Source organism: Podarcis gaigeae, assembly GCF_964106915.1.
Source record: "Podarcis gaigeae genome assembly, chromosome: 5".
NCBI lineage: Eukaryota > Metazoa > Chordata > Lepidosauria > Squamata > Lacertidae > Podarcis > Podarcis gaigeae.
This window is the reverse complement of record NC_139681.1, coordinates 33507941-33522420: the sequence shown is the minus strand read 5'-3', so window position 1 is coordinate 33522420 and position 14480 is coordinate 33507941. Positions and strand designations below refer to the sequence as shown.

At 40.5% G+C, this 14480-nt stretch overlaps 1 protein-coding gene across 4 annotated transcripts in view; it reads left to right on the top strand.

The window, feature by feature from the left end:
* The window catches only part of P4HA1 (prolyl 4-hydroxylase subunit alpha 1), a 29263-nt gene extending 15404 nt beyond the window's left edge, over positions 1-13859 (top strand). Inside the window, exons 9-15 of one of the 4 annotated variants that reach the window (XM_083740705.1) lie at positions 1233-1303; positions 6554-6653; positions 8069-8122; positions 10516-10581; positions 11387-11455; positions 12303-12399; positions 12864-13859. In XM_083740705.1, coding sequence (XP_083596831.1) covers positions 1233-1303; positions 6554-6653; positions 8069-8122; positions 10516-10581; positions 11387-11455; positions 12303-12399; positions 12864-12934 — 528 coding nt within the window. In that variant the 3' untranslated portion in view covers positions 12935-13859. Of the gene's footprint in view, positions 1-1232; positions 1304-6553; positions 6654-7956; positions 8011-8068; positions 8123-10515; positions 10582-11386; positions 11456-12302; positions 12400-12863 lie in introns of all 4 variants that reach the window. The other 3 variants (XM_083740703.1, XM_083740704.1, XM_083740702.1) reach the window with 3 other exon arrangements.
* Positions 13860-14480: the final 621 nt, after the last annotated feature.

Genomic DNA, 14480 nt, shown 5'->3' with positions numbered 1-14480 from the left:
TAACAAACTGTTACTGCTGAGTTTCTCAGATTCTTCCTCTAACCAGAAGTTCTGTCCTTGTATGCCTATTTAGGATGTATTCCTAGTTTGTTCCAATCTGCCTCAGAGTTTTCTTGGGTAGAGATTTCAGTTTTTCCTTCTGCAATACAGAGTGCCATTTTCTCCAACAAAGTCTTCCATGTCTTGGTTTTTAAAGGATAGCCTCCCACAGAACTGTCAAAGAGGCATGCAGAGTTATTAAGTTCACTAGTAAAATGAGCTCTCTGCTTCCTGTCTGTGAAATCTACAGAGAAGTGATCTTGGCAAGACAGCTCTTCAGCTATTTGTATTTAGGGATATTGTAGCACTTCTGCAAATCTATCGTAACAAAGACTATCATTTTATCTTGCTTGATTGCTAATTCCAGTTTTGTTTTGCTAGAGCCAGGTGATACATTCCCAGAGAGACTTCTACTAGTTGTGGGAAGTGATTATCAGACTTAATTAACCTAAACTACTGGCTTGATAAATTTTAAACGAGTTTTCTCTTGGCAATTGCTCACACTTACTAAAAAAAGCTGTGGGGTTTCGCCATTTATCGTGACACAATATTAATAGTAATTAATCACAGCTTAATATTTATTTACACCTAGCTCTTATGTAAAGGTCTTGTGCATGGCAGTGATCAGTTCCCACTCTGTTTAGCTTCAGCTCCTCCCAGATCATTCACTGACCACTACAAAAAATTATGAATTACAATACTTATACTCTGGGCAGTTCATGCAACAGTTAACTGAAATAACCCTATTCTAATACCTTGTGAGGTAGGTTAGATGGTGAATGGCCCAGGGTTGCTACAATGAGTTTAATGATATCTTTAAATACATATGTATATCTCCTGAGTCTCGTGCAAAAGCTTTGTCTTTTCTCAAAAAGCAAAACTGAGGCAGGAATGCAAAACAATAAACTTCTGGGTACCGTGAAGTTCTCTGTGAAACTCTGCAAACAATTGGCTTGCATAAACTTTCCATTTTGAGGGAAAAAGTGAAAGGACAATCTAACCAAATTTACTGAACCAATTGAGATTAATTGGGGAGTAACGGTAGCAGCAGCTACTGTAATCCTTTTAAATGTTCTTGCTGATCTGAGCATTACATTCCATCCAGACCAATCGGAACCCTTCTAATTGCCTGTGGCTTGGCCCAGAAGAAGCTTGCTACTAGAGTAAGCCCCTTGTCCTTTCTCTTTTTGTAGCTGAGCCGAGCTACTGTGCATGACCCCCAGACTGGGAAACTGACCACAGCACATTACAGAGTCTCTAAGAGGTAAGGGGACGCTGGTATGTCGATAAGTTGCTACGGAAGTTCTCTTTGCAGTGGCTTGTGTCAAACTTGGTGTGCGATTCTTTACCTTCCCCCCCTCCCCCCCCTTCAACTAATTGCTAACTAGAGGAAAAGGATGGGGCCTTAAAATAGAACACTAACCTTTGTGGCTCTGGAGGTTTTGGAAGGCTTAAAAGGTTTTGGAAGGCTTAAAATCCTCAAATTTAAACTCTGGGGGTAAAGAACCAGTCAAAGTTAAGCACTTCAGGAATGTCCTTGTTTCTCTCACGCTCAAATCCGTGAGTCTTAGGTTGCAATCCCATACATGCTTACCTGGAATAAATCCTGTTTTAGGTCAGTGAGCTTACTTCTGGGTAGAAATGTATAGGATTGCTTTGTTAAACACTTCTGTATATGTGTCGATGCATGAACCTTACTTTCTTACCTGCATGATCCCACCAGAATTAACACTACATTGTTTTATTTTAGAAAGAATCCATGTAAACGACGTGCTATATAGCGTCTGCTTGCTTTGACTTCTGTGTCAGGATGCCTGTGTTAATCTTAAGCACTTCCTAGGAGTCACATGGTAAACAGGAAGCACATTCTATGTTAATGGTAGCTTGAGATTCCTACTTCAGATTCTATTTTTAAATAGTTAGTGTACTAAATATAGTAGTCGTCTTTTCCCATCCTTTTAAATGTGTATGATTAAAAGTTACTGTATGGGGGGGGAAAAATCCTTACTGGCTTAAGGGGATATTTCAGTGAGGCGCTTATAAATACTGTTAATAGTTTGTGAAATCATTCAATTTCATGGGTTTCTCGTCTTATAAAAAAAGTATGGCATAAGCAGCCTCAAAAATTATTTGCTATTATAATACGCCTGTCCACAAAAAATGCCCAGGGGAAAAAAATCTAGCTTTTACATCAAATGTGTGTAAATCAGGATTTGTGCAATATGTCCAGTACTTCCTGAAAACATAACATGAGATTTTCAAGATGGGAACTAGCATGCAAGAGCACATTGTTGGTCTTGAGCTGATTAATGGATCAATACTTGACCCTCATATACACCTGTTGCAAAACATGGGGAATAGTTGTTTGGAAGAAATGAATGTCTCCTGTTAAGGTTGGGTCTATCCAACACTTTTGTATAAGAGCCAAGCAGATTTTTAAAGCAAAGACCACTCATTAATATTAAACACCTTCTTGAAGCTTTTATCATGTGTGTTGATTCGAGGAAAGAGAAGCTGCCTTGACCTTCAGGGATTTGTTACATTAAAAGCCACAATTCAGGAGCAGGCAAAAATGCAGACTGCTTTCCTTTAGTAATTAATTGTTACGTCTGCTGTTTCATGTGTGTGGTTTTAGTAGTGATAAAGTGTAGGAACTAATGTGTGAGTTGTTAGGTATAATTTGTGCCTCTGTAACCTCCTTTTAGAGCTGTTCTTCTCCTGGTGGTTTAAATTACAGTAGAACCTATTGTGGACATTCAAAATATTTACGTCAACTGCAGTTAATATCCGCCAGTGGGCTGTGCATTCTGACTATCCAGTTTGAATCCGTTTTTGCCTTGTGCAGTTTTGTGAAAAGTTTCACACACCAGGCAATATTAAGAAGACAGATTTTTTTCAAAACCGAAATCTGTATTGGCAAAGGAGTAGGTTTTCGTTCCTGTCAAGGATATTAGTATTTTTTAAAAAAACAACAAACAAACTAGTAAAGCCACATTTACAGGGAACCCAAAAACTCTCTCGTGTATTTTTAATAGAAGTTTGCTTCCTCCTCCCAAACATTCCAAGCGCTCTTTCCTAGCTAACACATTTCTATATTAACGGCATGCCTCTGCTTATGACAGGACTACTGTTTGTGCTGAAGTACGTGGCAGGCTGCATGACGGTGGCATTTTGCCAGCAGTGGAAAGCAGCATTTAGAGCCAAGCCATGTGTATGTAGTACCATAATATTTCGGCCAGTCTGACTTTCAGGAAACTGCTGGTTGTGATGTATGCCTGTGAAATAGCCAATTACTCTACGATATAGTTTCCTCTCTAGAAAGAAGGGGGGGGGGGGAGAGACATCTTTAAAGGAATTTCTTTAGACCATGATGGTGGAGTCTCCACCAGACAAATGCATGCCTTTCGACATTACTTTTTAAAGTTTTAGGAACAGTCCTTCCCATTAGTGCCATTTTTAAAAGCTTCAGTGAAAAGATGCTGAATCTTTTAAGGAATGAAAGTAAATGTTGATGGAAGTAAAGGTACCTTTCTTGAGTGTTAGTTTATTTCAAAAGGAGAGAACCTCAGAAATATTGTTATGCCCACTAAATTTAACTTTTAACAACATTCAACATGGAAAAGCTTTTTTGATGCTGTCTAGAGCAATAATAGCACATTGCAGTGTTCAGAGAGCACAATTTCCCTCACAAATGATACAGAGGCATTGCAGGATTATTTTAGCTTCCGCATGACTGTGAGCTGAAATGAAAAGTGTTTACAAGCCATCTTCCTGGGAAAGGAAATGGGAGGATATTCTTGTTCCTCTTGCAAGATAACGTCTCTCTCTCTGCCCCCCACTCCATTTCTGATGGATACGCAATTGATGGGTATATGTTGACTGAGTTGAAGTAGAAAAAAGGCATTGCAACAATTAAAAGTTGACATTTTTACGAATTAGGCTACAGGAGAAGGAGAAGGCTGAAACATTACAGCAGGCACAGTAATAGAGAAGCAGCATTGGAACCCCTTCTGCAAGTCCTATGATTCTATGAAGTCCGTTTGACTCCTAGAATGGTTCAAAAACCAAAGCACGGCTTCCGATTGGCTGCAGGAGTTTCCTGCACTCAATCATAAGCCGTGTAGGACATTCAGCTTCCACAAAAACATTCGCAAACTGGAACACTCACTTCCGGGTTTGCATTCAGGAGCTAAAATGTCCAAGTACCAAGGTGTTTGGGATCCAAGGTACGACTGTACTGTGTTTATTTAGCTTCATCCTAACTGAAAGAAAACTCAGGGTGGTCTACATTACAGCAGAATATAAGAATTAAAACACAATATAAAATTGCTGTTAAAAAGAATAAACAACTTTATTCTGCCAAGCTTTCATTCAGAATCAAAAAGGCGATTTAGAGCTTGCCTCATACCTAACAGCTCTCCATTCTGGCTGGGCCTGACAGAAGCTGAGACAACTGTCCCCAATCGAAAACCACGAAATAATGTATGCCCACCAACCCTGCCTACCCGGAAGAGTTCCAGAGCAGCTTTGTATAGTCACTGGAACAAGTAACAGGAGATGAGGTGTTCCATAAGAAATGCTGGGCTAGGCCACAGACGGCTTTGCAAGTTAAAACCAGCACCTTCAATTGAGTCCTGGAACAACTGGCTGCCACTACAATGGTGGCTTCATAATCGGGCAGAAGGGGAGAATCAAGCTTAGTGGCTGCAATTTGTGGAAGGAGGAAGATGCAGGAAGTTACTGTGGGGGTGGTTTGTGTGCAACCGGGATGGGGGGAGTGTTGCACAAATGGAGGTAGGAGGAGACATGGACATAAGGGTGAATGTGAAAACAAGGTACAAAGCTGGGCTGCAGAGCAGAAAAGAGAAAGTAACTGATTGGGTTAGAAGGGGAAGCCAGCGAGTTAATGTAGGGGTAATGAAGAGGGGTTATTAAGTGGTGCAAATACTAGTTTTTCATTGTAACTAACTTCGCTTGCTGTAATATGAATTTTCTTCTTTAGGAAATAAGTCTCACTATGGGTAATGCTTTACGTGACATGACATTGCTTTTTGTTATAAGAAATATATTCTCTGTCTGTATTTCTTGTGCTTGCAATTGCTCTGTATGCTAACAGTCGTTCTGATAGTTCCCCCCCTAAACTTCCTTGCTTACTGACTTTGGACAAACATTCGGCTCTCCCTTCTCCATACCCTTTGAGATTCTGTAACCTGTGTGGTGTCATATTTTACCGCTCTTGATTAGAGATTTGCTGTGATCCTTTTGAAAAGGAGGGTACTAAACAAACTCGAGTGGTAGTGAAGATACAGTTTAATCCTTTCAAACTAGTATATATACATGATGTGTTTCTGCAAGGGATCTTTGACCATCAATGGTGCATAAAAATCACGTTTGCTAATCGAACAGCTAGCTTTTGACTACTGTTTTTAAGGTGTACAAACCGTGAAACTAGGGTCTTTAATGTTGTCCAAGCTTCTAGAATATGTGGAGAGTAGAAACCTTAACAGAAAATTCAGGTTTGAATAGAAAGAGGCAGAAGCTGAGAGGGCATTTAAAAAAAACCTGTGTGTGTCTGGTAGGGCAAAGAATTTTGGCAGGAAGAGAGCCAAACACTTAACAGCTTCTCCAGTTTCAGATAAGATTGTGCTATTCCTCTGCCCCCAGCCCTCAGCCCACATTTAAATGAACGCTTCTTCTGGACACTACTTTTTACTTGGGAGTAGTCCATGTACTTTACTGCTTCAAACCGTCCACCCCATCATTACAGTCCCTGGTAGGAATGGAAATAAGTTCTTGTGACTAATCTAGTCTTGAATCCAACTCTAGTCCATGAAAGCTTATTCCACAATAAAATGTGTTTGCCTGTAAAGGTGTCACGAGACTCATTGTTGGTTTTTTGTTGCAAAAACACGGCTAGCCCTCTGGAAACTAGTCTCGTACAGTGAATTGTAACCTTGTACAATGGTCACAATCCGAAGCACCACTTTTTTCACAGTCAGGCTCTCTGGTTTGACAGGAGAAGAGTGGGTGGTATTTAAGTTTAACTAAGAGGAGACCCATTGATATCAGTGGACCTAACTTATTAACCAATGGACCTGTATTAATTTCAGTGGGTTTATTATGTGAGTTAATTTCAACGGGTTTATTATGTGAACTGCAGTGTGTACCACCGCAGCATTTCCTTCACAATTGTGGTGAATCAAAGAGGGTCTGTCACACATTGCAATACTGTGTATATCATGCTCTCCCAAGTGTTCTTTTGGGTCACAACTTACTTCACTTGATGGTGGCCAACCAAAGGGCATTGCTTTGAAGAAATATAGCAGAGCTGCAATATATGCCAATAGGGCTAAAGTTGTTCATTAAGTGGAGTTACTGAGATGTCGGCTATCACATTTAGTGTCGGCATTTGCCTGTAGGCATTTTTGCACAGTTAAAAAGTTGTTTCTTACTAGTCTTGAAAAGTGATGCTCTGATCATACTGGTCAGGAATAATATCTGTTTCCATGTTTAGTGCCTGGCTGTCTGGATATGAAAACCCTGTAGTAGCACGTATTAATGCAAGAATACAAGATCTTACAGGACTGGATGTTTCCACAGCAGAAGAGCTCCAGGTGAGCTGAGGAGATATTTAAAAACCCAAATGCCACCCCCAAACCCCACACTACTTTTTTTAAAAAAAAACATAATTTTTATTAACAGGCCAATCCAATCACATTATTTCCAAATCATATTACTTCCAAATTTTACAGCCAAATTTTTAAATTTTGTTGGGGGTACCCTTACATCAAGCTCCGAACGAGAATCAAAACATCACTTCTGTTACTGCTTTTATCAAACGATAAACCCCACGCTACTTGAGTATTAAGAATCTTGCTGGCATCAACTCATCTCATACTGGTTTAAATACATATTCGAATATGTTGTTTGTGTGGGAGGGGGCAGTGTGACTCAATGCAACTCTGTTTCACTCTAAAGTCATGGCTTTTCATTGGGGGGGGGGGAATATTGAGCTCTGTTACCTGTGTTTGTATGCAGAATGCAGTTAGCCACAATATTTAAGTGTATGGTGAAAAATTAAAAAATGCAAACTCCAGTTCAGTATTTCCTTGGGTGAGTTCAGTTGAGCAAAACAGGGAAAAGATTTTTTTTTTTTAAAATGTTATATTAGGGTGGGAGCTACATTGTTGAAATACATTGTCTTAATACTTTGAAAATCATTTTTTAATGTAAAATGAAGTTGGTGAATCTTCAGTAAGGGCAAATGAAAGGGAAACCTCAGGCCGTTGCTTAATTTAGTTCCTTATTTGGGAGAGTAGACTCAAGTTGGTGGCACTCCTAAAGAGGGCATAGTTCAGCCTTTATTGGTTTGTTAATTATTTGTACAGTGGAACTTTGGCTCCCGAATGCCTTGGGAGCCAGAATGTTCAGGCTCCCAGACGATCAAAAACTGGAAGTGTTCCAGTTTTCGAACGTTCTTTGGAAGCCAAACGTCCAACGTGGCTTCTGATTAGCTTCAGGAAGCTCCTGCAGCTAATCAGAAGCCCTGCCTTGGTTCCCAAACCATCAAATGGACTCCTGGAATGGATTAAGTTCGGGAACCAAGGTTCCACTGTACTTACAACCTGTCCATCACCAGATGGCAGGGTGGCAGTGAGGTTGGGACCATGTGGTTGCAGTTGGTGGGACCTGCCAGTCAGGTGTTCCTGATGGTGCACCTTCATAGCTCCAACCTTGCCACTGCCTTGCAGAATCAGTGCCAGTGCTGGGAGGGAAGCTGCGCCCCACCACACACATTGTTCCTGGGCTTGATTTTATGACACTCCTAGTTAGCAAAGCATCAACGTACATATGAAGCAGATACTTCATCTCTCACTCTGGGTAGTTCATCGGTTGTTTGTGCTTCTTCTGCTCTAGGTCGCCAACTACGGCGTAGGAGGCCAGTACGAGCCTCATTTTGATTTTGGAAGGGTAAGTCTTTCTCTGTCCTGCCTTTGTGCTTTACATGCACTGTGTTTCTTTCTTCCAGGTAGCAAATTATGGAGTGGGAGGACAGTATGAGCCCCACTATGACTTTGCTCGGGCAAGTAAAGAGATGGGTGAAAAATGAAATAGTTTGAAGCCTAGGCCTTTTGGCCCGTGGCACAAATGTTTAATTGAGTGTTTGTGTTACATTCAAGTCTTCTATCTAATCAATGTGAAATGATTAAAGTCCTCTAAACCACCATCTGAACAGCAGAGAATAACAAATATTACCAAAATGTTAAAGTGAAATGCTGTTAAGTGAATGAAAGGATTAAAGGAGGAAACTGCAGGAAATGGTGGCTGGTACATTTAAGGTGATGGTATTTAAAAAAAAACCCAAAGCTCTTATGTCATAGTGATATATCTGCAACCAACCATAGGGTGAAGGGCTTTTTTAAAAAAGTCCAAATGGGTTTAGGTAGGCTTGGATATGTATTTTATATTGGAACAAGGCTACAAGAAATAGGGCAACTGATCTCAAATGGTGGTTTACAGGGCATTTATGTGTTAAATAACACCGTCAATTAACATTTTCATTTGAGCCCACCATACATTCATTAAAATTATTGCCTTAACATAAATCTTGATTCCCCCCTTAAAAAATTATATATAGTAAGTCTATATTGGCTTATTATGATGCAAGTTGTTAATTGTTTTTTCTTCCCATGCATGTGTTTAGAAAAAAAAACAAACTATTTTTGAAAGAATATCTTTGCTATGCAATCCTGTTAAGTAAATCTCACTTTATTAAATGGATCTTCCTCCCAGATACATATGTCTAATAATGCACCCTTCCAGCATATTTGCAGAAGTAAAACCCATTGACTTAAAGTAAGTGTGTATAAGAGTGCCGCCTTAATATACTAAAATGGCATCCAATAATATAATGTGTGGGAAACACTGGATTCTTCCCAAGCATGTACATGTGAAAGCAATTAGGGTTGAGCAGTGGGGGGAAAAATCCCTTCTAATTCTAGGGGTGAAAAGCACATTGTTTGCTTTGACATAAATCATTTAAATTGCCAAGTATATTTTAAACTTCTGGTTGCCTTGAGTTGCAGTTGGTGGTCAGCATACAATTTCTTGTTGCCTGGTTGTTGTGTGAGATTTTTAGACCAATTCCTCTAATCTGCAGATGTAGGAGAGAGCAATGGAAACTTCTTCTGCCTAAAAAGATTATGTGCCTTCAAAACCCATGTTAGTTGTCTAGATTGTGATGGCTATCTTCATGGGATTTCTGAGACCATGTTCCCCAGAACTTCATGTATTTATTTTTAAAAAGCATATTTACTCTGTATATGCGTGCAACCGCAGGTGGAAGACATCTTACACCAGGCATAGGCAACCTTTGGCTCTCCAGATGTTTTGGACTACAATTCCCATCATCCCTGACCACTGGTCCTGTTAGCTAGGGATCATGGGAGCTATAGGCCAAAACATCTGGAGGGCCAAAGGTTGCCCATGCCTGTCTTACACTATTTACTATATTGCCCACTATACATTGGACCCAGAAGACGATTTCTCACCTTATAGGAAAGATGCCTCTTCCCAGCAGAGAAGGTTCTTAGAAATGTAAACACTTCAGTGACTCATAAAGTCACCCGTTTTCCTTTTGCGGCCAAAAAGATCAGAAAGAAGACCCTGGACAATATAGCAAGAAGGCTCCCAGAGCAGCTTACAGATCAATTTTTTAAAAAAAGATAGCCCTTGCCCTCAGGCTTACAACCAAAAAGTCATGACACACAACGAAAAACGAATGGGGAGGGAGGAGGAAACATGTAAGCTTAGGCATCCATCCTTAAAGTTACAGTTCTTATATTGATCAGCCGGGATCAGAACTGTTCAGATAGCCTGATAGAAGGGCTGCTTTCTAGGTGAGAGTTGAGGGAGAGCAGCTGAACTCATAGCAGAACAAATGGAATAGCTCTGCTTCCCTTCTCTCCCTTTGCTCTGCAGCCTAATGAAATTATACAACTGTCAGTGATATCTTAAGCATATCTTAAGTGATATCTTAATACATCAACAATAACTTACAGTGTCCAAATCTCATTCCTGTTGGCTCATTCCATTCTCTCTCTCTTGTTATCCATCACTGGAAGGCGTTAAGAGTCCTCAGTCACAGTATCAGAGAGATGCCATGTTAGGATAACCTAGGAAGTAAAGTCTAGCCAGGTCCCAGGACACCTGAAACACACCTTATGCTTTAAGAACTTTGTATGCTGCTAGTGTAAAACTCAAATGCTGAAATGACAGCTTATTTGAATGGATACCTTTAACTTCTGGGTGAAATGCTTGATAATTTTTCAGGTAACTACTACTAATTTTCCCTTACTTACATCGTGCATTCTAAAAATTAATATTTGTAAATGTCTACCCTAGCGCTAACGCTGTGTGCCGTTGTTGGGTTTCGCTTGTACAGTAAGACCTTGTACTGCATGTTTTTCTACACAGAAAGATGAGCCGGATGCCTTTAAAGAACTGGGTACAGGCAACCGAATCGCAACATGGTTATTCTATGTAAGTAAGATACTTTGGAGGCAAGATTCAACCATGTCACCAAAAGAGCTTCTCTCACACAGTGAAAATTATGAGGAAATGTGTGGTTCTTTTCATAATTCTCCTGTTTGTGTTATGGCAGCATAGCCAGTAGCCGTGCATCGATGCTCACTTGATTGCATGTTTCCCATGTTGATGCATCTTCCTAGGAGGTGGGGAAGGAGTGACAGTGAGGTCAGCATGGTGCATTTTCCCTGCACCAACATCACCTCTATCTCCCGGTACGCAGCAGTAATGTGGGCCACAGGAGGTCAGGCGAGCATCACTGGGTTGTCTGCTGCTAGGGACCATAGTGCTTCAATTGTTTTGTTTTTAAAATGGAAAACTACGGTGTACCACATCTTGAGAGTTGAAAGACAGGTCACAAACCTAAACGAACGAAATGTCTGTGTCTAGCTAGGTACCTTTGTCACAAATACCCTCTGTCTCTTAAGGCTTTTAATGCAATCTGTACCTGCCCAGGTATCATTCCAGCATCCGCAGCGTATTCCCCATAGATGATGGGGTTTCCTTTCATGTACAGGCTGGTGATTCCTGTACTAGAATGTAGTGCTGTGTGCTTCTAGTGGAGTACTTTAGAGATCCATGTGGTACAGGCATACCCCTTTAAAAAAAAATTCAATCTGCCTTATTGTTCAAAACATCAATGGCAAAGAAAACCCCCTACAAAGTGCTGCAGTGCCCTTGAGATCAGATCAGTAGTGAAATTTGTGGGATTACTTTTTGGAGTGGCTAGCTTAATGGCTCACACCATTTCTTTTGTCAGATGAGTGATGTGGCAGCAGGAGGAGCGACGGTATTTCCTGAAGTAGGAGCTAGCGTTTGGCCTAGAAAGGTAGGTGAAATACCTGTATATCATAGCTGACAGTCTCCATACTATTCCTTCCACTTAAAAGCCATCTATGCTGCATCATATAATGAAACTGTGTGAAATGTTCTGAATGAGAAGATTGGTACTTATGCATATCCTGGCTTAGAGGTAAAGTGTGCATTAGGCTCCCAGTACGTTTCCAAGCACAATTCAAAGTGTTGGTGCTGACCTTTAAAGCCCTAAATGGCCTCGGTCCAGTATATCTGAAGGAGCATCTCCACCCCCATCGTTCTGCCCTGACACTGAGGTCCAGCGCCAAGGGCCTTCTGGTGTTTCCCTCACTGCGAGAAGCCAAGTTACAGGGAACCAGGTGGAGGGCCTTCTCGGTAGTGGCACCTGCCCTGTGGAACTCCCACCAGATGTCAAAGAGAAGAACAACTACCAGATTTTTAGAAAACATCTTAAGGCAGCCCTGTTTAGGGAAGCTTTTAATGTTTGATGCATTACTGTATTTTAATATTTTGTTGGAAGCCGCCCAGAGTGGCTGGGGATTATTAATAATTATGATTATGATTATTATTACTAGAAAAAAATTCCGATGCAAACTGAAACATTTTCAATGCGAAACACCCTGTGCAGATTAATTTTTTTATGGAAAACTCGCATCGCTACCAGGGGCTCAATAGGTGACGTGTGAGCACAGCACAGAGGAGCACTTAGAAATCGCAGGGGGGAGTAATGATCAGTACATTTCCCACACTTTTGCTGTTGCCTGTGGTTCTGCCTGTTTTTAGCCTGCCTTAGCTTTTCATTTTCCAGAAGTTAAACTGGCGGCAGTTTAATGAGTCAACTCCGCTTTATATCTTCCCAGGGGACAGCTGTGTTTTGGTACAATCTTTTTCCAAGCGGTGAAGGGGACTACAGTACAAGGCATGCTGCCTGTCCAGTATTAGTCGGAAACAAATGGGGTAAGTATGAAACCAGAGAATTTGCACAGACATCATAGCTGCCGCATTTTGAAACATATGCACATAGCCAAAAGATAAGAACAACAAAAATACCATTCTTAAATGAAATGTGAGAGCGGTGGGTAGGGAGATAAAACCTAAGCAAGTCCAGTTTGCTGGCTACTGTATAATTCCTTGTAGGTAGGTGGGGTTTTCCACAGCAAGTTCAGTATTGATCCTTTCAGATCAATATTACCAGGTGTTAAATCACCTCACAGGATTGTTAGTAATGGTAAAAAATAATAATCTCATTGTTCAACAATAAATAGGACGTAATTTGTCCTGCCATGTTTTTAGTTAGACTTTGGGAAGTTGCCATTCTGTAACCAGAGCAGTCTTTTACAGACTAATATGTATTCACTGAGTTCAGCCAGGTGTGAGTAACCGTATGTAAATGTGCCTCTTCTCTCTTCCTTTTCCTGTAGTATCCAATAAGTGGATCCATGAACGTGGGCAAGAATTTCGAAGACCGTGTAGTTTATCAGAGTCGGACTGATCCAAACCTCTCCCTTTTCTCTTCCTTTTTGTGCAAATTGCAACTTCCTCCCACGTTTTCCTTGATTAACACTGATAGTTTTACACTAACACTCCCCTACAACTTTTGTCTCCAGTGCCAACCAGTTCTTCATCTCTGGACCTTCTTTTACATAAGGACAAATGTCTTTGCTAATATACCATTTTAAATTTTTTATAGAGAGAGTGTAATTGATTTTGAATGTTTTGAGTTTCCATGGCCAAAATGACTTTGTTTGCTTGGAGGGTAAGATGCTATACATGTCTTCCACTTCTGTTCCTTGTTTTTAAGAATGCCTGACCATGGCTATAGAACTGTAGACAAGGGCTGTGAGCTGCATCCCATTGACATCCGTAGCAAAACTCCCCCATCGAATGCAAAAGATCAAGGGCTGTGTCCATGAGCCTTAACTTTCTGGGTGACTTTTCCAGCGTTGTGAAAGTTCAAACACAGAAAGTCTTCCTTTTTTATCTTTAAAAAAATGCCGCTTGGATGAACCGGGCCGGTGATCCTAAAAAAAATGAGCCAGAAGTTATGCACATAACTATATAGTTGCTCAAGCAGTTCTGTACTTTTTGCAACTTTCCAAGAACAGTTTTGTGGGAGGGACAGGACTTGCTTTCTTCTTCTGAACCATATCACGATTCAGCTTCTTCCTTTTAAAAATCGATTGCTGCTTTTATCGTTTTGTAACTAGCAAAAAAACACTATGGATCCATAGAGACAAGAACATTGTGGGCTTAAAACACAGCATTGTGCCTTAGTCTCGGAGTTTGATTTGTATAAAAACAATTTGTATGATGAGAAGACGCACACTTCCATTCCCAAAATGGCAAACTTTTCCCCCAGCTGAGGTGTTTTGTGACAAAGATGATATATTTATAATACTAAATCCTTTTGAAAGCTTTTTGTTTCGTGTACTTTGGTATGTTGCGGACCCTGAATGTGTTCTGTTTCAGTTTACTCGCCTTTTACCTAAACTAGGGCTGTGTTTACACAGGATGTTAACTTGAACTCTGCATCATACACAGTTCTGAAGAAGTTAGTCATAGCCGTCTTCCTTATTCTTCTGAGTAAGGGTTTTCTTTATTATAGACAAGTCTCTCATTGGAGCCTTTTAGCATGCCTGGTGTATCTTTGATGCTTGCTGTCAAATACAGCCAAAGTTGTGCCTGAACAAAGATGGATGATTTGGAATCCACTGTGTACACATTTACTCCTGGCAATAGTTGGATCAGTATTTTAGGACAGAAATGGCTGGTTCCTATACAGAATCTCTTCTGACAAGGTAGGTAAGTGTTTCTGATGCAGCTGAACCTACTAATCGAAAGACCTTGCTTCAGCCTAAAATTCCTGTGGTAGCAGTAAATGACATCTTGATTCTGTGGTGTCATAAACAGACACTGGCTTTCCAAAATTGCTGCAAGCTGTGGAGAGACAGAGAATATATAAATGGCATGCTAAATCTGAAGCAAAGAGAACCATTTAGTCCCGTACTTTCACACTTTAATACTGGCCAGGTTTTGTG